We start from the raw sequence: 21890 nt of genomic DNA, 5'->3' as shown, positions 1-21890 counted from the left end.
TTAATGCTTTTCTGAAAAGTAATCTCGGGGCACCTGGGTAGCTTAGCTAGTTAAGTGTCTGACTCTTGATTTTGGCTCGGGTCATGACCTCACGGTTTGTGGGTTTGAGCCCTGCATCAGGCTTTGTGCTGACAGCATGGAGCCTGCTTGGGATTCTCTCTCCCTCTCTCTGCCCCTGCCCTCCTTTATGCTCTTGCTTTCTTTCTCAAAAATAAATAAACTTAAAAATCTTTTTAAAAATAAAAAAGTAATCTGTACACCCAGCATCAGGATTGAACTCACCACCCAAGATCAAGGGTCACCATGCTCTAGTGACTGAGCCAGCCAGGCACCCTCTAATTAATGCTTTTAATTCAGAGGTGTGACTATAATTTTTTTCTTTTGTCAAAACAAACAAACAAACAAACAAACAAACAACCAGGGCGCCTGGATGGCCCAGCTGATTAAGCGACCAACTCTTGATTTTGACTTAGGTCATGATCTCATGGTTCGTGAGTTTGAGTTTCGTGTCTTGTCAGCACAGAGCCTGCTTGGGATTCTCTCTCTCCCTCCCTCTCTGCACCCACCCCCCGCTTGCCCAGTCTTTATCTCTCTCAAAATAAATAAATAAAGTTAAGGAAATCATCATAGTTTAAGTTTAGGGAAAACAATAAAGTCTAACTTTCTGAAATGGCATAAAGACTAGAGAGGACAAGAACAGGCAAGACCTGCTAAGCATAGAATGGACGTGATCTGGAAGTCTGATGTTACAAACTGGCCAGCTCAAGGATCAGATGCAGACTGCAAAAAAGTTTTGCTTGGCTTGTCCAATGTTTTTAAAATGCCTAAATTTATCTTCCAAGTCACAGGTCCCCCATTCCCTATTGACTTTCTCCCAACTGCCTTACTCATTGACTTTACCTGCTGGGCCCTAGTAAGCATCAAATGCCTGGAGAATGGCGACATCATTAAAAGAAATAACAGAACTTGGGAAAGAAAGAAGTGAAAATGGAGATTTTAAGAATATATGAATTTGAAAGGCTGATGAACCCACTGACAGAACTGTCCACGTAGGTTGAGAGTTGAGGCTCTAGAGAGCATGGACACAAAGAAGCTAACGACAATCCTGGGCATCTCTCAAGTAAGGGCTGTAAGTCACCAGAATCACAATGACGGGGGAAAATGCAAGAGAAACAGTGTGGAGCAAGGCTATGGAGGTCGGAAAGAGAGAACTTCGAAAAGATACAGGAAAGCCCAGCTGAGATTAGCTAGCATTAACTATGGCTCAAACTGCCGTGATTTTGTGATTTTATTATCTATTACAAACTGCATGGATTTTTTTTAGATGCAACTAGTTAACGGTCCTATAAAAGTGCAGTCCACAAAAATGAATCGCAAGCCCGTTAGTGCCAGAAGCATGGCTTTTCCTGAAGGGCACCTGGTGTTAAACTATCAGTCTTTAGGAGCGTAGTTTTCCTAGTCCCTGTTTCTTTCTAATGTGAAGATATGTTTGAGAATTTCATTACATGTTGTCTCTTTTTCTTACCAGCATTAATTCTCCTGAGCAATAGATTTTTTAAATCTCTCCTCTTTGGAGATGTTGCAAACTGTGAAACTGATTAGGATTCTGTTTCAAGTCAGCTAATAGCCGAGAGGGGAAAAAATTCTGGTTTCACCTCCATCTAAAGAATAGAGCTTGGCAGGCCACATTTTTTTACTGGCTTCATTTCTGCCTCATTGACTCTACCCTTGTTCCTCCTTCTCATTTGTTATCTTGTTACATTTCACACATCCAAAAAGCCACCTTAAGTCCTTTTTTGGAACAAGCCAGAACATATAAACATTAAACATATACTTAAGGTACTATAAGCACTTTAATACGTATGGTCATTATTAAATTCAAATCATGTCTACAGATACAAGGCACTAGACCCCAAAAAGCTTTTCGAAACTCTTAGAACTTTCCATTTAAGAATATGGGTTGGGGCACCTGGGTGGCGCAGTCGGTTAAGCGTCCGACTTCAGCCAGGTCACGATCTTGCGGTCCGTGAGTTCGAGCCCCGCGTCGGGCTCTGGGCTGATGGCTCGGAGCCTGGAGCCTGTTTCCGATTCTGTGTCTCCCTCTCTCTCTCTGCCCCTCCCCCGTTCATGCTCTGTCTCTCTCTGTCCCAAAAATAAATAAAAAAACGTTGAAAAAAAAAAATTTAAAAAAAAGAATATGGGTGAGAACATAGAGCAAAAACCAAATTTATAATAGTACACAATCACAGCAAAATTTGAGTGGAAAAAATTAAGACTCGGCTATATATGTTTCTGTGTGAAGATATGTAACATTTATTCCTGAGAATTCAGGAAAAGCAATTTGCCCTCTTTAATGACTCCGGAAAGCTCTTTCCAACTAACGCTATTCAAAATCAGTACGTTCCAGTGGTTGAGAAGGTGGGCTCTGGAGCCAGACCACCTGGTTTCCCAGTCCCCTTGAGCTGTGTGACTCTGGCAACTCACCTACCTCGCTTGAAAAATGGTGTTAACAGAACCTACCTAAGATTTTCTGGACTAAACGTCATGTTTACATGAGTAAGGTGCTTAGAACAGTGTCTACAACCTTTTAAGTGAACAAAAAATTTGGTAGCTATAATTATTTTGGTTTCACAGTTGGTAAGACTCATGAGTCTCCTGGGGTCAATGCCAAAACTTTGGATCCAAACAAGTCGATGAGTAGCTGGATTCCGGAAGCCCAAGCTAATGTGTACCTGAAGACCAGAGTCCTTCCACCGCCCTGCTGAGTAATACCTATGGAAGTGAAAGTTTCAAGTCAAGAGCTCTCAAGGGCTAGTGTTTTAAGGTTTGATAACATACTTCCACATTAACTGCCTCCTACTAGAGCCCTACAAATTCATTTATTAAGTATTTATTGAGGGTCTACTTTATCATGCAGTAAGTTTTAAATACACAAAGCATTAATAACCAACATACACGGACACTCTTTACCTCTTACTGTTTCAAACTATGATAGTCAATTAATTAAAGCTACTACACATTACCAAAAGAGCAAAAATGCTTCAAAGTGTTAGACCTGTTGTGAATTTAATGGAAATCACAAGTAGGAGCCTAACACAATCTCAAGCCTTAAAATACCGAAAACATACAAAGCGTGATAACAGTAAGTAAACTTTGAAATCCCAGTAGCAGGAGTCGGTCCCACATGGGAAGTTTTTGGTAGGAGTGAAGAATATAGTGACAACTGCTTAGTCCCACTGGACCATTCGCTCTTCTTCAGGAAGAATACTCCAGTTTGGGGAGGCCATATCCCGGGCCAGCCAGTTAAAATCGTCGACGTCGTTCCAGTTATTTTTGCTCCTATCTAAACCAGAGCCCTCGAAGTCCTTGTCGATACCCGGGTAGCTCCAGGTATAAGGGGCGAACTGGATCCCGCTACAGTCTTCCACGATGGCCCTGCTGGTCACCTGCAAGAAGATGCGGGTGTCTCTCGTAGTGTGTACGCGCAGCTGTTGGCAGGCCACGGCCAGCACGCAATCACTGCAGTCCTCCAGGAACACAGAGGTGGACACCGGGCCGCAGAGCACCGTGCAACTTCGGGCTTTGGCCAGCCGCAGGGTGTTGGGATTGCCATACAGTCTGACTGTGCATTTGCTCAGTTCGGCCAAAAGAACGTCACGCTGGTGCAGCTCCTCTGCCCTCTTCTCCAAGACTTGGGACTCCACGTTGGAGAAGCCGAAGACCCAGCTGGAGCCGATGCCTCCCTCCTCCTTCAAGGGCGGCGGGGAGGCCAGGATGCCTTCCGCCGCCGGGGCTCCAGGAGCGGAGTCTACTTTGGCGGCCGAAGCAGCGTCCTTCCTCCGGGTCTTGAAAGCGAAACGCTTCTTGGGCTGCAGCTCCTGGCGCCGCTCGGCCAGGGTCGTCTGTAGCCGCGTCAGCGCCTCCTGTCCCTGCCGCAGGTCGTAGGCGGCCAGGAACAAAACCGAGTCGTTGACAAGTTTCTGCAGGCCCTGGAGCCGAGCGGCCGCCTCCTCCAGCCGCTCCATGGATTCTCCGCCCTCCAGAAGCTCTTCCACGGCCGCTCGCTCCCGAGCGAAGGCGGCAGCGAAAAAGTCGCTCTTCTCCTCCTCCACCTCCTGGTTCTGCCGCTTTTGCTTCCGCCTTTCCACCTCCAGTTGACGCTCTTGCTCTCGTCTCTGAAGCCGCTCAGGCACCAGGCTCCGGTCCCGCTGCGACCCCACGGCCCCATTCGCCGCAGCGGCGGAGCAACTAGCAGTCTCCATCTTGACTTCAAGCTTCCTTTCTCCTGCCTTGCTTCCTCCTGGCGCGCCCTGCGAGAGGCCTCCCACCAACGCGTCCTGTGATTGGCCGGACATGCTTACGTCAGCCCCGGCCTTATTTTCTTAGCCCATTGGCTCCTCCGCGTCGGAGAGGGCGGGGATATGAGGCGGGGCCGATTGACAAGGGGGGTGGGGAGACAAAGGTCCTTGCGGATGGGTGGGGTGGGAGACAGGAGGGGGAAGCTTTTTTTCCTCTTAAAGGGGCAGGACTTATATCCGGGATTGTGGGGTGAGTTGCAGCAGCGGCAGCTGCACATGTGGGTTTGTTTATAAGAACAAGGTTAGAAACTCGCAGGCCTCCCCCTCCCCCCAGCTCCTCCCTACTACCCCCTTACAGGCCGGAGATCCGCTACTGGTGGGGGGAATGTGTGCGTATGGTGGGTGGGGGGACAGGTAGTGGTGAGAAAGATGGAGGGGGGGGTGGAATATTGCACCGCCCGGCCCGCGTCGGAGGAAGCGGCAGCTGGAACAGCTGGCTAGGGAGCCGCTTGCATGCCTCTGGTTTTTTCTTTTCCCTTCCACCACCCCCTCCCCCAACCCATTCCTGCCGCCCCCAAACCCTCATTCTACCCGCCTTCCCCCCTCAGCCGCTGCAGTTCCGCGTGGCCTGGGTCTCCTGGATTCCCGCAGGCACTTACGGGGGCGGGAGTAGGCGAGGGGCACTGGGATGGGAGAGACTGGGTTTCTCACTGCAACCGGGTTCCGGGGGCCCAGGGGCAGTCTAAAAACGGATTACTATTTTTTTGGCCAATTGCTGCAGTCGGAGGGGTGGGGGCGGGGGAGGGTGAGATTCCACACCCCCTTCCTCTTCCTCCCACGTCCGCCCCCCCTTCGAGGTCAGTCGCTCTGCAGCTGCGCGCCGCTGGCCGCGCGGGGGTGAGACCCGTGCCCGGGGTTCTGCTGCTCTCCCGTGGGACCGTCGGTCTTTAGGAAAGCGTTGGGGGAAATGTTACATTATTTCTAGGGTGGTGGGAGGGATTTGTCACCGGAAGTGAATGAGCCTAGCCTAAAGTCGGGATCAGTCGGTGTGAGTGGGCAGCCAAGCCGGCGCAGTCACTAGCAAAACGCAGGGCCACCGGCCGGCTGAGAGCCGGGACGCCGCGGGCTGCGGGCGCACGGCAACCTCGCGTGCTCGGGGCAGCCCGGGGAGCGCAGGGCGCGCCTTTGACCGCGCCCGCCTTGCCAGGCTTCGGTTTCACCCTGATCTCCACCCCCGTTCGCAGCCTCCCATCGTTGCTAATTGGCGTATTTGCCCAAGAAACTGTCCGTTGAAATTTCACTGATACACCTGCATTTTGATGCATAGAAAGATGGGAGGAAACGAGAGAATTACGACTTATTTCCAGTTTTTCACGCCCCACTCTCCTCTTTCCGTTCCCACTTAAAACAGCAAAACACACGTAAATTCCCGTATTTTTCCACTGAAAGCAAGCACACATCGCACTGTTTGGCAAATTGTGCGCCCCGGGGGACAGGGGTGGGGGTCCCGGGTGTTTGTGTGTGCAGCAGATGGGAACCAGGGTGCTGAAAAAATCCGGTGCTTAACGCTTGTAGTATATATTCTTCGTTTTCCTTCGCTTTGTTTCATGTGCAGACTAGACGAGGCTTTTTGTGTGGTTTGGTTATGAGGCTGGTGAAAGAAATATAGCTGGTTAACTTGTCTAAGCCATACGGAGGCGTACAATAGCTGCTTCATTTTATGAAGAGTTGATTTAACCAAGGAAGGTTTAAAGAAGATTTATTTTGCTAGGGGGAACGACCCCAAAAACAAAAACCTGACCTGCCTCCCTTAAGTTTTTCAGCAATTGAATCTGTCCCACTCAAGTTTGGAGCCAACCGAGGTTTACTGGAGCTGCAGGTGCAGTGAGGCAACATTTCTGCATTAGCCATAGTGGACTATGGGTGGTCGTTAGTGTCTGTATCAGACGTGGAATTGAATGTCATTCAGCCTTCCCAAGAGCTTCATTTCTGCCCCCAAACAGGTTTTGGCATAGAGGCCAAGAGACTTTGGAAGTTTCTGAATGTTTTAAGTTGGGCAGTTCAAACTTTTATGAGAAGAGGTAAAGGACAAAAAGGGACAGATTGTTGGAGGCAGTTTCAAAGACCGATGTTGGGCCTGCGTGGGAATGGACAGTGGTCAGTGGCGTGGTCATCATGAAGGATTGGCTTGACTGTTCTTTACAGACCCCAGCACAGCTGCAAGCCAAGGTAGGTAGGTGGTCAGAACATGAATATAAAGCTACGTTTCTATGTTCAAAAGCAATAGGAGGGTTATAAAACTGCCAGCAGTGCCGGACTGTATTTGTGTCTTTTTTCTGACATTTGAGGGCAGACAATTCAGTGTGCATCCTTGAAATGGATCCCAGCTCCTGGGAGGTAAGTGCCTGCTGAGTGGAAGGAAAGAGGGTGATGTATTACAACGATGTGAAATGTGGCAAAAGGCAAGCAGCTTGAGAGTTCTGAATCCTACTTTCATAACCTTCAGGAGTTTGTGAATCAAGTACTACCCCTCTTCTAGACATCTTGAAAGAATTCTAAGGTATTACAGACTTTAAAAATTATTTAACAAAAATTTATGGTTTATGGTTCTATTTGTTAGATTTACTTTATAAGAAGATCCTGGAATTTTCAAGCATAGGAAAGGGGACAGTAGAGGTGATGTGTATGTATCACCCAAGCTTCAACAATTACCAACTGACAGTCCCATTTCTTCTGAATCTCTGACCACTTACACACCCCATCACCCTGATTATTTTACAGCAAATCCCGAACATTATATTATTTCATATTTCATAATCTATAAATATTTCAATATGTCTCTCAAAATGATGAGGACTACCTTTTCAAAGTTTACTTATTTATTTTGAGAGAGTGAAAGAGAGTGCGCACAGGAAGGGGCAGAGACAGAGGGAGAGCGAATCCTAGGCAGGCTCCATGCAGTGTGGAACCCAATGCGGGGCTTCACCTTGTGAACAGTGAGATCGTGGCCTGAGCTGAAGTCGAGAGTCAGATGCTTAAAGCGACTGAGCCACTCAGGCGCCCCTACCTTTTTAAAACATAACCACATATGGGGTGCCTGGGTGGCTCAGTCGTTAAATGTCTAACGTCAGCTCAGGTCATGATCTCATGGTTCGTGGGTTCGAGCCCCGCGTCGGGCTCTGTGCTGACAGCTCAGAGCCTGGAGCCTGCTTCGGATTCTGTGTCTCCCTCTCCCTCTGCGCCTCCCCTGCTCATACTCTGTCTGTCTCTCAAAAATAAATAAAACATTTTCAAAAATAATTTAAAAAGGGGCGCCTGGGTGGATCAGCCGGTTAGGTGTCTGACTTCGGCTCAGGTCACGATCTCGCGGTCCGCGGGTTCGTGCCCTGCGTCGGGCTCTGGGCTGATGGCTCAGAGCCTGGAGCCTGCTTCCGATTCTGTGTTTCCCTCTCTCTCTGCCCCTCCCCCGTTCATGCTGTGTCTCTTTCTCTCTGTCTGAAAAATAAATAAAAGTTAAAAAAAAAAAAAATTAAAAAAAAAAATTAAAAAAAAACCATAACCGCATATCACCACACTCCAAAAAAGTAGTGATATTTCCTTATCATCAGAGTTCCAGTCTATATTCATATTTCCTTGATTATCCTATAATTTCCCCCTTTTAACTTATTTATTGAGTAAGGAGCCAAAAAAGTTCCATATAATGTGTCTAGCTGATATGTTCCTTAAATCACTTTTAATCACTTTTAAATCCTGCCCCCCTACCAATTGTTTTGTTAGAAAAACCTGATTGTTATTAGTTCAGTAGAGTTTCCCAAGTCTGGATTTTGCTGGTTATGTCTCCATACTGTGTTAGATGTTAAGTATTTGTCGTAGTCATTTGATCTTGTAATGTCATAAAGTGAATGTTTATGTATTTATGCTGCAGGAAATGAAAGTATCTCCGTACAGAAAACAGTTTTTGGGTGTCTAGGCAGCCAGGAGTAAGTCCTTTTGCTGTTCTGTGGAGTTTATCAGAGACCCTGTGTGGATGAGAGATACCAGGCAAATAAACAGTTCCAGGCCGTTTTCTGGTAGCTCAGTTCCAAAAGAGGTAGTATCTTTCAGCAGACATTGACTATTGGATATAAAGCACTCATTAAAGAGCTCTCCATGCAAGTGTCAAATGTTAGGCAAATTTTCCAACTTTCCGGACCATGAAAGATGACCGCGTGAAGGCATGTGCTGTCCTTGAAAAGACACCACGTTGGTCCGGGAAGCAGGACAGGAGCAGGCCCCTTCCTTCCACCTTTGCCCCTGGCTCTCATATGCTCTTCAAAACCCTTCTCTTTCTGGAACTATTTGCATCATTGTGCATCTAATGCCTCGCCCAGAGGCTGGCACCGTTTAGCACCGTTTATTAAGCCAGCATCAGTTTATGAAGCACTTACTGTGCCCCATGCCTCCCCCACGGAGCCCAGGAAGGCCCTCAGGCTGCCAAGGTGAATAAAGACAGGCATAGCCTCTTTCCTCTTGGGGAGGCCTAACCTGGGCAGATAAAGGCACAAATTGTAAAATTGTAACAGTGACAGTGTTACAGAGGAAAAGAGGAACAGTGAGTGCCTCCAAGGGGAGGTTTGACCTTGCTGGGGAGGTCGGTGAAGGCTTCCTTGGGAGTTGAGCTGAGGCTGGAAGGGTGACCAGGAATCGATAAGGAGAAGTGAGTGAACACTGGAAAGTGTCTTCTAGATATATGGGCTCATGGAGTCACTGGTGACCTTGTGGAGAGCTGTGCCAGAGGACTGCTGTGGGCAGGAGGCATACCACACGAGTGTGAGCAGGGATGGAACACCGTAACTGAGCTAGTGACACACAGATAAGTCTTTGGAGAAGTTTGACCATGAGGGGGAAGGGCCACTAGCTGGGGGTTGGGAGGAAGCCAGTGAGGTGTTCTTTTTACAGAGAAAACGTAGGTTCATAATACAAGGATCCTGAAAAGGCTGGTGGGGGCAGGGGGAAGGGGGGCCGGGGGTGGGGGGAGAGGGGGGCTGGGGTGGGGAGTGGGGGCTGTCGGATTCAAAGCACAGGTGCAAGGATCAGCCCTAGATAGAGAGCTGGGGCAGATTCTCTATTGCAACGCTGTCTAACTCTTTATTGTGCATGTTTCCCAACACACACAAACTTTTTGACCTCAACCCACAGTCACAGATACATGGTAACTGAAACAGAAGCTTTAAGAAACAGTAAATACTTAAATACTCTTACTGTGTGCAATAGATACTATTTTCTGTCCTACTTACTGCATTTCAAAAATGCTGATCAAGGCCCCCTACATTAAACTGCAGCGTTTTTTCTTTTGTAAGGTTTATGTATTTATTTTGAGAGAGAGAGCATGAGCAGGGAAGGGGTGGGGGGGGTGGGGGAGGGCAGGGGGGAGAGAATCCCAAGCAGGCTCCATGCCCAGCGCAGCGTGGAGCCAGAGGTGGGCTCAGTCTCTCAAAGACAGTGAGATCTTGAGCTGAAATCAAGAGTCAGACCGACTAAGCCACCCACTACCTCCTAAACTGCAGTTTAAACATGCCACATTAGCAGGGAGGGTGCAGCTATAGGGAAATTTGTATGTTTGGTAATTGGCAGATGAGTCAGATGGTTTCTGGGTTCTCTGTAAAAGTGGGCAGTGAGGGGCGCCTGTGTGGCTCAGTCAGTTAAGTGTCCAAATAGCTCAGGTGATGATCTCATGGTTCTTGAGGTTCTTGAGTTCGAAACCCGCTTTGGGCTCTGCGCTGACAGCTCGGAGCCTGCTTGGGATTCTCTCTCTCCCTCCCTCTCTCTGCCCCTCCCCTTCTTTCTCTCTGTCTAGAAAAGAAACAAAATTGGGGGAGTAATAGGTAATTAGGTTTATTCCCCCCCCCAGCTTTATTGACATATAATTTGATAAATAACACTGTGTGAATTTAAGATATACAACGTGATGGTTTGAGATATATATATTGCAAAGTGATCACCACAATAAGTTTAGTTAACATATCTATCACCTCACGTAGTTACCTTTTGTGTATGTGTCTGGTGAGAACTTTTAAAATCTACTCTCGAGGCGCCTGGGTGACTTAGTCAATTAAGCGTCTGACTTCTGCTCAGGTCACGATCTCACAGTTGGATGGGTTCGAGCGCCACATCGGGCTCTGTGCTGACAGCTCAGAGCCTGGAGCCTGCTTCGGATTCTGTGTCTCCCTCCTACTCCCCCAGCCCCCGCCGTGCACACGCACTCTCCTTCTCTCAAAAAATGAATAAACATTTTAAAATTTTAAAATAATAAAAACAAAAGATCTACTCTCATAGCAACTTTCAATATATGATACAATTAACTATAATCAGCATGCTGTACATCACGTCTCCAGAACTTACCCATCTTATACCTGGAAGTTTGCACCCTTTGAGCATCTTCACCCATCCCTCCACCCCCTGACTTTTGAAAGCATTATCTACATTTGCTATGACTGGTTTCTCAGTTATCATTCCCTCCTCAGCCCCTTCCCCTACGACTTCTGCCTCTGCCACTTTATTTGAAAGTGAGAGTGCCCATCTCCCTCCTACCTTCAAATCCATTGCTGTTTGTAGCTCAAAGCACTCGAATACCCCTTCTTGAAGCACGGCCTCTGGTTCTGTCTTAGTCCCCTGTCCACCCCACATCACTGCTGCTTCTTGTCTCCCTGACAGACTGAGAGACAGAGAGAGAGAGAGAGAGAGAAACAGAATCCCAAGCAGGCTCCACGCCCAGTGCAGCATGGAGCCAGAGGCGGGGCTGGATCTCTCAAGGACAGTGAGATCTTGACCTCAGCTGAAATCAAGAGTCAGACCGACTGAGCCAGGTTTCTCTCCCAGTACCCCTCTTCTCACTCATCTCACCTCCTTGACCAGCTTACCATCTCCTTGGCCTGCTGTCCATGTGCTGACCACCTCTCTGATGCTTACCTCCTCCTCCACCTCTCTCCTGAACCCAACCCCGAACTGCCAGTACCTTTCTAGATATTGCCATGTAACCATTTACTATCCTTGTAACTGTCTTCTATCCAAAATACCTCATCTTAAGTAGATGGCCTAAAATGAAGTCCTTATTGCCCCAGTGGTGTCCTTTTTCTTCTGTGTGTAAGTTTCAATCCTATTTTGCTGCATGACCATCCCCAAACTCACCGGCTTAACAGTAATTTATTATTTTTCACAGTTCTGTGGGCTCAGCTGGGGCTGGAGGCCCCAAGACTGCCTCACTCCCAAGTCTGGGGCCTTGGTGCTGGCTGTCGCCTGGTGCAACTCACTGCTCGGCCTCTCTTTCACGCTTGGTCTCTTAGCACGCGGTAGTTCGAGCTTAAGCTTTGCGTGCTGGCTGGCTTCCAAGGGAGCACAGGCAGATGCCACGAGCCTCTTAAGGCTCGGACCGGAATTGGTACCGTATCACTTCTAGTGCAGTCATGGGGTCAAAGCAAATCACAAGGCCAGCGCAATTCAACAGGAGGAGAAACAGACTCCGCCTCTTGATGGGTGGAACAGCAGTCGCTCAGGTGGAAGGGATTGGCAGCCGTCTTTGCAGACGACCCACCATGCTGTGCGTGTGTATGTATAAATATATAAGTCGTTTCGTTAAATCTTACATGGCATTTACCGTGTGCCAGGTGATGGCTGCACACCTGCATGTATTACCTCATTCAGTTGAAACATGCCCGTGATGTAGGTACTATTGTTATCCCCATTTAACGGATGGATAACTGAAGAAGCGACAGTGACTTCCTCGGGACCAAGAGCTACTAAGTGGCAGAGCTAAGATTCGAAGTGGGTCAGCCTGGTTCCTGGGTCCAAGCTTTTTAACACCACCCGTCTGATCATGATACCACACCCGATTGTACTGACAGCACGTCAGTAGGCTTCCGAGCCCTGTACCTCCCCAGCCGCGTCTCCCACCGTCGCCTTTACTCCAGCCACACCAGACCCTGCCAGGACACCTACACACCATGCCCGCTGCTTCCATTTGTACCTGCCGCACTTACTTAATCAACACCAACCGTAGGCTTGGCCCTTTGCTAGGTGCTGAACACACACACACGGCTCCCTTGGAGCTTACAGCCTAAACGAGGGACACAGACAATGTCGTGTGATACATACTAAAACGGGAAATCTTGGGTGTACTAAGATCACACACAGTAACCTAACCCACACCAGGGGAATGGGGTGGGGGGATGTCTTTTAGTAAATCGCAGCTGCATCCTGCAAAAGGAGTGATCTCCAGCCAGGAGAAGGGAGAAAGCAGTCACTTGTGCATGCCTTTCCGCAGGTACTCCTAGAGCGCCAACTATGATCTGGGCACCGTTCTAGGTACTAGGAATACAGCAGTGAAAAAGACAGAAAGTCCCTGGCTTGATGGCCAGGAAGCTAGAAGAGCTCCAGTGCCTCTAGCAACAGAGACAGGGCATGTGTAACAAACCTGGACGTGAGAAAAAGAGCAACGTCCTCAACCCTGGTTGCCCGTTAGCACCTATGGAAGGCTTTACAAAATCCTGATGCCCACGGCCTTCCCATGAATAGTTCAGTCATAACCCCTGGGAGTGAGACCTGGGCACTGTTTTTTTTTCTTTTTTTTTAATGTTGCTTTATTTTTAAAGAGATAGAGTGCGAGCTGGGGAGGGACAGAGAGAGAGGGAGACATGGAACCCAAAGCAGGCTCCAGGCTCTGAGCTGTCAGCACAGAGCCCGACGCGGGGCTTGAACCCACGAGCCGTGAGATCGTGACCTGAGCTGATGTTGAGGCTTAACCGACTGAGCCGCCCAGGCACTCCATACACTGGTATTTTTTGAAGCTCCCCATGTGGTTCTAGTGGGCAGCCAGGGTTGTAAGCCACCGCGTTACATGTGGCCCATGGAAGCTGGAAGCGGAGATCAGAGTTGAGGTTAGAGTAGTGAGCAGGGGCCAGACCGCCAAGGGTCTTGTAAATCCCGTCAGGCGGTTTTGGCTTAATCTTGAAAGCACTGGGAACTGGTGAAGGATTTCAGCAGGGTAATGGCAGAATCAGATTCTTTTTCTTTCTTTAACCAAGGATCAGGCTGGATCCTCTGTGTGGAGTAGATTCACTTGGAGCAAAAGTAACAGTATGAGTTTGGAGGCTGTTGCAGGAGCCCAGGAGAAGTAGAGATACGGGACTATGGTGATGGATGAGGACAGAGAAGGAAGGGGTAACGTGTGAGAGATGTAAGAGACTACACAGGACTCTGACTCACTGGAAGTGAGGGATAAAGGAGGGCAGAGAATTGTGGAAGGTACTGGCTTGAGGAGCTGGGTCCATGGTGATCCTAGTACAAGAGACAGTGAACCGGGAAGATCATGTTTGGAAAGAGCTGGTACGTCCGTTTGCGACCTGCTGCTTGCTTTCTTGTCCTGCTGCCTGTGATCCTATGCTTAATCTCTATTTGACAGCACTCGCCTCCTACGAGACCTATTTTACACACCTCTTCCAGGAAGCCTATCAGGATTATTCCTTCCATTGGCTCTGGATGAATGTTTATCAGGTTGTGAAGTCAGTATCTATTTACAGATATGTATTCTACAGCTTGGGCTTCTCCAAGCACAGAAGTGTTTTATTCCATGCTGTCTGCGTAGCAGAGTGCCCAGGACACAGGAAGTGCACGATAAATAGATGTCAAATAGATGAGTTGATGGCTAAAGAGCTGGGTCAGAAACAGGAGTTCTCCTAGGACTGTGATTAGAAGTGGGTCAGGGGCTTCTGGTTCTCATTTCTAGGGTAAGGGACAGACAGACAGAGTCCAGGGGCAAAAGAGGGTATTTGCTGAGCTGATCAGTAAAGAGGCTGAGTTAGAAGCACCAAAACTGTTGACTATAAAATAGAGAGACATATAATCAGCTATCTAAATTGTCTTTTAATAAATGCAGGATGGGTATTAAGAAGGGCACTTGTTGGGGCGCCGGGGTGGCTCAGTCGGTTAAGCATCCGACTCCTGATTTCAGCTCATGTCATGATCTCACAGTTTGTGACTTCCAGCCTGGCATCAGGCTCTGTGCTGACGGTGTGGAGCCTGCTTGGGATTCTCTCTCTCCCTCTCTCTCTCTATCCCTCCCCCACTCATGCTCTGTCTCTTTCTCAAAATAAATAAACTTAAAAAAAAAAAAAGAAAAAAGGAGGGTACTTGTTGTGATGAGCATTGAGTGTTCTGTGTAAATGATGAATCACTAAATTCTCCTCCTGAAACCAATATTACACTATATGTTAACTAACTGAAATTGAAATAAAAATTCGGGGAAAAAATTGTCTTTTGAATATAATTTCGAATTCCTTTTGTGGCAAAGGCATGTCAATCTTTTAAAGCTTCCCTGCATCTGTTCTTTCTCTTATGTGTCTTCCTCTCAGTAAAGTAGGGTGATGGTAAAAAGTAGACAGATCCGAGTTTAAGTTCTGATTACTAGCTGTGTGACGTTGAGCGTGGTATGTAACCTCTCTGAGCTCAATTTCCCCCAACGGTAAAGTGGGGGGAAAGAAAGATCTATTTCTCCCAGGATTGTCGTGATGTGAAATGAGGTAATAAAATAATGTGTGGGAAAAGTACCAAGTATTGGGCCAGGCCTGTAGTAGGCCCCCGACAATTGCCAGGTTCCTTTCTGCCTTCCGGTTGCTGACCTTTGTTCCTTAGCACCTACTTCCCAGCCCTCTAGACGAGCAGTGGGACCAGAATGTGCTATGTGCATGTGACCTTCTCAGAAAGGGCCCTTTAATGTCCAGCCTTTCTGCAATTCTGGGGCATGTTTAGGCAGATTTTGCATGCAAATAGTGCTGCAAAAGAAAACCAGAGAAATCTAGAAAGAGGGAGCCGGACAAGGTCTGCTGGACCCTTTAAACCCAGGACAAAAGCTAGCTTATAGTTTAAGGAAAAAATAAGGATACACGGTGATTTTTTTTTTTTATTTTTTTTTTTAATGTTTTTTATTTATTTTTGAGACAGAGAGAGACAGAGCATGAACGGGGGAGGAGCAGAGAGAGAGGGAGACACAGAATCGGAAGCAGGCTCCAGGCTCTGAGCCATCAGCCCAGAGCCCGACGCGGGGCTCGAAATCACGGAGCGCGAGATCGTGACCTGAGCTGAAGTCGGCCGCTTAACCGACTGAGCCACCCAGGCGCCCCCACGGTGATTTTTTTTTTTTTATGACAATTAATTCAGTTTGAAGAACTATACTGAGAGATCATATCATTTTTTTCTCTCTCTGTTTTTTAAGTATTTCTTTTACGATCACCTACCTGAAATCTTTACTTTGGGGAAACCACTGATCTAATCTTACCTCACCTTACAGGGAGTGTAAAACTGTTGTACGTTATGTAATATTAATGGCTATTTTCTCAAACACTAAACTTTCTGTAGACACCATAAGGGCTGCAGTTGTGTCTACCGTTTTCTCTATTCCATAATCCCATCATGCTTGGCATGAAAGGCTCACAATAATTATCTGTCAGAGGAATAAATTAATTATTCAGCCCGGGCACTTCAGAATCCTAGTTTTTTGGTTTTGTTTGTGTTTTTTTCAAGATCCAAAAACCAGTTTCTTTTTAAATTACATATGTGTGTATATAATGTTTTTATTTATTTAAAAAAAATTTTTTTTTAACGTTTATTTATTTTTGAGACAGAGAGAGACAGAGCATGAATGGGGGAGGGGCAGAGAGAGAGGGAGACACAGAATCGGAAGCAGGCTCCAGGCTCCGAGCCATCAGCCCAGAGCCCGACGTGGGGCTCGAACTCACGGACCGCGAGATCGTGACCTGAGCTGAAGTCGGACGCTTAACCGACTGAGCCACCCAGGCGCCCCTATAATGTTTTTATTTAAATTCCAGTTAACATACAGTGTAACATTCGTTTCAGGTGTACAATATAGTGATTCAACACTTCGTACCACACCTGGTGCTCATCACAACAAGTGCACGCTTTAATCCCCATCACTTACTTTACCCATCCCCCTGCCCACCCCCCCTCTGGTAACCATCAGTTTGTTCTCTGCCGTGAAGGGTCTGTTTCTTGGTTTGCCGCTCTCTCTTCTTTTTTTGTCCCTTTACTCATTCGTTTGTTTCTGAATTTCCGCATATGAGTGAAATGATACGGTATTTGTCTCTTTCTAACTGACTCAGCATTGCACTCTCTGGCTCCATCCATGTCACTGCAAATGCCAAGATTTCATTCTTTTTACGGCTGAATCATACATATTCCATTGTACATATACCTCATCTTCTTCATCCATTCATCAGTCAATGGCAACTTGGGCTGTTTCCATAATTTGGCTATTGGGAATAATGCTGCTATAAACGTCAGGGTGCATATATCCCTTTGAATTCGTATTTTTGTGCTCTTTCGGTAAATATCTAGCAGCGTGATTGCTGGATTGTAGGGTAGTTCTATTTTTAACTTTTTGAGGAATCTCCATACTGTTTCCCAGAGTGGCTGCACCAGTTTGCATAGAACCCTAGTTTTTAATGACATTTATTTTCATTGATGGAGCCAGTAAACTCCTTGAGGGACTCTGTTCCTCTAATGCCCAGCAGGGCAGGTGCTCAGCAAGTGAATGAGCCTCCTGGTCATGCAGAGATGAGACATATCCAAGAGAGGATAACCCAGGAACCTGAATGATAGGGAGGAGCCATCAGGTACTTCCCTTGTATTATCTCATTTGATCTCCATGGTAACCTTGCCAGGAGGGTAATAATTTGAAGCAACAGCAACTTTAAGATTCATTTTTTTGTTGTGTTTTGCTTACTTATTTATTTTGAGAGAGAGAGTGTGTGCACTCACGGAGGGGCAGAGAGAGAGAGAGAGAGAGAGAGAGAGAGAGAATCTCAAGCAGGCTTCATACTGTCAGCACAGACCTGACACAGGGCTCTATCTCAGGAACCTTGAGATCATGACCAGAGCCACTATCAAGAGTCCAATACTTAACCAACTGAGCCACCCAGGCCCCTCAGTTTTAAGATTCTTTTAAAAGATATTGCTGAATTTTAACTCCCAAACAGATCTGAGTTTTTAATACAGATTGAGGGGGGCGGAGGTGGTGGGGGTATCTTTTCTACTTCCATTTCTTCTTCAGTGTGAAGGGAATAGTGACCCACAAGGTTTTGAGATAATTTAAAGGCTTTTGTTGCAACGCTCATTTATTAAGATCAAATGCTTTTAAAGTATCCTGGCAGTCGAAAGTTAAATAAGAAACAAAAAAATTACTCCTCTAAAACTCTTCTGCCTAGAACTTTTAAGGTCTTAAGTAGGACTTAATGATTTGCTGTAAAATGCCACTTTGCTGGGAAATGCTACAAACTACTATATTAAGACATAAGTTCCAACCCAATAAGGTCATGAAATCCATTTAGTAGATGGCGGTCTGCATTGTTAAAAAAATGGCAAAAGAAGGCTGCCTAGCTGACTCAGTCGGTAGACCATGCAACTCTTGATCTCAGGGTTATCAGTTTGAGCCCCACATTGGGTGTAGAGATTACTTAAAAATAAAATCTTTAGGGGCACCTGGGTGGCTCAGTTGGTTAAGCCTCCAACTCTTGATTTCGGCTCAGGTCATGATCTCACAGTTTACGGGATTGAGCCCCGCATCAGTCTCTGTGCTGGGAAGCACAGAGCCTGGTTGGGATTCTCTCTCTCTCTCTCTCTCTCTCTCTCTCTTCCCCCCCCCTTCCCCCATGCTTTCTCTGTCTCTCAGAATAAATAAACTTAAAAAACGTGTTTAATAAAATCTTTAAAAAGGGAAAAGAAACAGAAGATGTCAGAATGCATTGTGTTGCAGAAACGGGTTTATATTATGTATATATGTTTTATGTATACATATATATGACTTGCCAGATAAAATATATTTCTTTTTATAGGTTATAGTCAAAAAAGTTTGAAAAAAATGGTTTTGTGAATGACGCCTTGACATTATGGTGTTCAAAAGCATTCATTGGCAAGGATGAAGGGACATTTTTTTGTGTCATTATCAAGTGATGGCAATAAGGAAATATGGGTGCTGAGCTAATTTCCTGCAGAACGTCTTGTCAAGTGGGGACCTGTTTGTGCTGCACATACTTTTCTCCTCCTTTCATTTGTAAAAATACTGAAGGTTTGCTCATAAAAAGTGAAAGATTTGGATGAGGGACCAATGGCATATAAAGTTTAGGAATGTGCATATGTAACAGGCTACAGCGAGAGGTTTTGTGGCTCTAACAGTTGTGAATTCTACTCTCTGGAAGGGAACCCAGGGGTCCCTGCCATGTAGTAACTCGAAATTTGCTGAGGCACGAATCTGAGTACATCCTAGGAGGCCTATGGGTAGGGAGATAGTGATTTCACTCATGAGTGAGCCCCGCCCCCTGCCCTTCATCTCCATTTTTTCTATTGTTTTATTATTTCAAAAAAGATTTTTTAATGTTTATTTTTGAGAGAGAGAGAGAGAGAGACAGAATGTGAGCAGGGGAGGGGCAGAGATAGAGGGAGACACAGAATCCGAAGCAGGCTCCAGGCTCCGAGCTGTCAGCCCAGAGCCCGACACGGGGCTTGAACCCACAAACTGTGAGATCATGATGTGAGCTGAAGTCAGATGCTTAACTCACTGAGCCACCCAGGTGCCCCTCTAGTCTTTGTTTTTAAGAGCGTAACTCCCTTCAGGTAATAAGGGGTGTTTCCATCTGAACAATGACCATGAAGTGAAAGGAGAAGCTTGTGATGTGAAGACATGTCAAGAAAGACAGCTTCTTGACAAAGGTGTGGGTGCCCAGAAAGCCACAGCTGCTGCAGGTATCCTTGTGTTCTACAAGCTGGTCATTCCCCCCAGGTCTCGGGAGGAAGCTGTGCCATATGCTTTCCTGCCTCTTTAGAACCTGGGGGGTTAAGCCAGTCAGTATTCATTTCCTGTATAGCCTCTAAAAGATAGAAACTTCGTGTGTGGAAATTTTCATGTTTGTTTAAAAAGAGGAGAGATTGTATGTTTTGTGTATAGGTTTTGTTTGGTTTCTGCTTACTGGCCGGCGCTTCTGGATCGATTGCTTTGGGAACGAGTGTGTAAAGCTCTCGGATAGTACCTGAAGTCGTTACGCTCTTTAGGATCCTGTGTTCCCTGTCTCGGGTTGGCTGAGAGTTGAGGCCTTCCCGCCACTCCGGAGGGGAGAGGAGCAGTTGGGGACAGGACAGGGATCGTCAGTGGACAAATCAGGACCTTCACATGTAGATGCTGACTCTTTTGAGAGCATTGCAATAAAGTCACTCCTGGGTTGACTCACGTGCCCTTCCTCGAAAACACATAAACCGGGTAACTGCCCATTCTCCAGTATTGGTTGACCTGAAGCTGGCATTCCATAATGTGCCTATGAGTCACAGTTGGAACGTAGGCAGGGGGAAAGAGAGGAAGAGGAGAGAAGCATGTTGGTTTATCAGGATATGAGAAATTGTGCCTCCTTTTTTATTAAAAAAAAAGGGGGGGCGGCCTGGGTGGCTCAGTCGGTTAAGCGTCCGACTTCGGCTCAGGTCACGATCTCAAGGTTTGTGAGTTCGAGCCCCGTGTCGGGCTCTGTGCTGACAGCTCAGAGCCTAGAGCCTGCTTCCCAGTCTGTGTCTCCCCCTCTCTCTCTGCTCCTCCCCGCTCATGCTCTGTCTCTGTCTCAAAAATAAAAACATTAAAAAAAATTAAAAAAAAAAAAAAAAAAAAAAGTTGGGCTGAGATTCAGTCATGCTGTACCTTAGATGTCACCAGGAGTCCACCTCTGCTTTCTCAGCTCTGCATATGCAGAGGCTGAGTGGGCGCCTCACCTAAATTGATTAGGTCCAGGGAGAACTTGTCCCTACCACCCCAACCACCTGTGGCCATGTGTTGAGTGCCTCCTGCCTCCAACGCCAGCCAGGCACCTTGGTACAGTAACACAGGACATTATTTTTTCATTTTAAATGTTTATTTATTTTTGAGAGAGAGAGAGAGAGAGAGAGCGTGAGCACTAGTAAGGGAGGGGCAGGGAGCGAGGGAGACAGGATCCGAAGTGGGACCTTAACCGACCCTTAACTCTTGATGGACTGAGCCACCCAGGCGCCCCAATAACAGCAAACACTTAGTAAATGTTCCTATAATATATTGACGCAAGATGCTATAGTTGGCCCTGGGATGAGGGTGTGTATAAAAATGAACAAAACAGGGGGCGGCTGAGCTGCTCAGTCCATTAAGCGTCTAACTTTGGCCCAGGTCATGATCTCACAGCTAGTGGGTTTGAGCCCCGCATCGGGCTCTGTGCTGACAGCTCGGAGCCTGGAGCCTGCTTCGGGTTCTATGTCTCCCTCTCTCTCTCTGCCCCTCCCCAGCTCATGCTCTGTCTCCTCTCAAATGTAAATAAACATTAAAAAAATTTTTTTCTTAATTGACCAAAGCATAGTCCTTGCCTCCTTGAGGCTCATGACCAAGGGATGGACATGAGGACAACTAATTATAAGTCAAGCCAACTGCAGTGTGCGTTACAAAGGAGAGAGGAAGTTCCATGGAAGTACAAAGGAAAGACGGAAGGGTGCCGGGCCATGGCAAGAACATGAGCAGAGCCGGAGAGGCACCGGCAGTATTTGAGGAGCTTGGAGTAACACCACGTGGCAAGAGTGGAGAGTAGTCGGAGGGAAGGTAGAGGGATGTGGTGGATGATGGGCCGAAGCCCACCTTCATCATCCCGAAGTCACTGGGGCCCCTTCGGAGGTTTCGAGCAGGGAGCGAGGCATCCACTTTGTGTTTTAGGAAGAGAAGTTGATGAGAATGGATTGGAGCAGGGGAGATTACCTGCCAGAGGCCACTGCAATGGTTCGTTGGGTGAGTGACAGGGCTTGACCGCGGCCAGTGGAAATGCAGTGGAGGGTACTCAAGAATGATTTGTACTCCACAGCCAACCTGTGAATTTATAATGGGCGCAAGCCTACCCAGGCACTGGAGTGGTTAGGTCAGCTGGCCAGAGCACACCTTTTAAAATTGAAGTACATTAATAATCAAAGGATTACTTGGTGAAAATGGAGGTAAGGCGAAAGGAGCTGGATGGTCTGCAATGACCTTTCACTCAATCTATAGCAGTTCTTGTATAGTAATAATAATAAAGCTCAGTCTCCAGCGGGTTGTTACTCTTCTCTGGAGAGATACTTGGCCCGCTGCAGCTGGAGGCACTGCTCTCCTGGCCAGCACTGCAGAGAGGCTGGTGGGTAGCCACCAGGATCTTTTGGTTGCAAAAAAGGAAACTCACTCATAGGCGCGCAAGGAAAATGAGGAATAATTATAAGGAAGGAAAGTCTTCTAACCCAAATGCTAGAAAGGCAACCAGGTCTCGTGGGGCTTAGAATATCATCAGGCAGGGGTGCCTGGGGGGCTCAGTCGTTTAAGCATCTGACTCTTCTTTTCGGCTCAGGTCACAGTCTCATGGTTCATGAGATCGAGCCCCACATCAGGCTCTGTGATAACAGCACGGAACCTGCTTGGGATTCTCTCTCTCTGCTCCTCCCCAGCTTGCACACACACACACACACACACACACACTCTCTCTCTCTCTCTCTCTCTCTCTCAAAATAAATAAACATTTAAAAAAATGAAGA

At 47.1% G+C, this 21890-nt stretch overlaps 2 protein-coding genes across 4 annotated transcripts in view; one reads left to right on the top strand and one right to left on the bottom strand.

The window, feature by feature from the left end:
• Positions 1 to 2857: 2857 nt before the first annotated feature.
• On the bottom strand, positions 2858 to 5031 carry TBCC (tubulin folding cofactor C). The gene has a single exon (XM_019457147.2). It carries the CDS (start codon positions 4353 to 4355, stop codon positions 3228 to 3230), a length of 1128 nt encoding a protein of 375 aa, XP_019312692.1. The 5' UTR covers positions 4356 to 5031; the 3' UTR covers positions 2858 to 3227.
• The window catches only part of BICRAL (BICRA like chromatin remodeling complex associated protein), a 110297-nt gene continuing 92936 nt past the window's right edge, over positions 4530 to 21890 (top strand). Inside the window, exon 1 of one of the 3 annotated variants that reach the window (XM_053905005.1) lies at positions 4530 to 4548. The gene's annotated coding sequence lies outside the window, so the exon portion shown is untranslated. Of the gene's footprint in view, positions 4549 to 6305; positions 6859 to 21890 lie in introns of those variants that run through there. The other 2 variants (XM_019457142.2, XM_019457146.2) reach the window with 2 other exon arrangements.

Source organism: Panthera pardus, unplaced genomic scaffold, assembly GCF_024362965.1.
Source record: "Panthera pardus isolate Hobbes unplaced genomic scaffold, ASM2436296v1 HiC_scaffold_17, whole genome shotgun sequence".
Classification (NCBI taxonomy): domain Eukaryota; kingdom Metazoa; phylum Chordata; class Mammalia; order Carnivora; family Felidae; genus Panthera; species Panthera pardus.
This window is presented reverse-complemented; position numbering and strand designations above follow the sequence as displayed.

Coding starts and splice junctions, on each gene's coding strand:
- TBCC (XM_019457147.2), bottom strand. CDS start 4,355: ATGTCCGGCCAATCACAGGACGCGTTGGTGGGAGGCCTCTCGCAGGGC.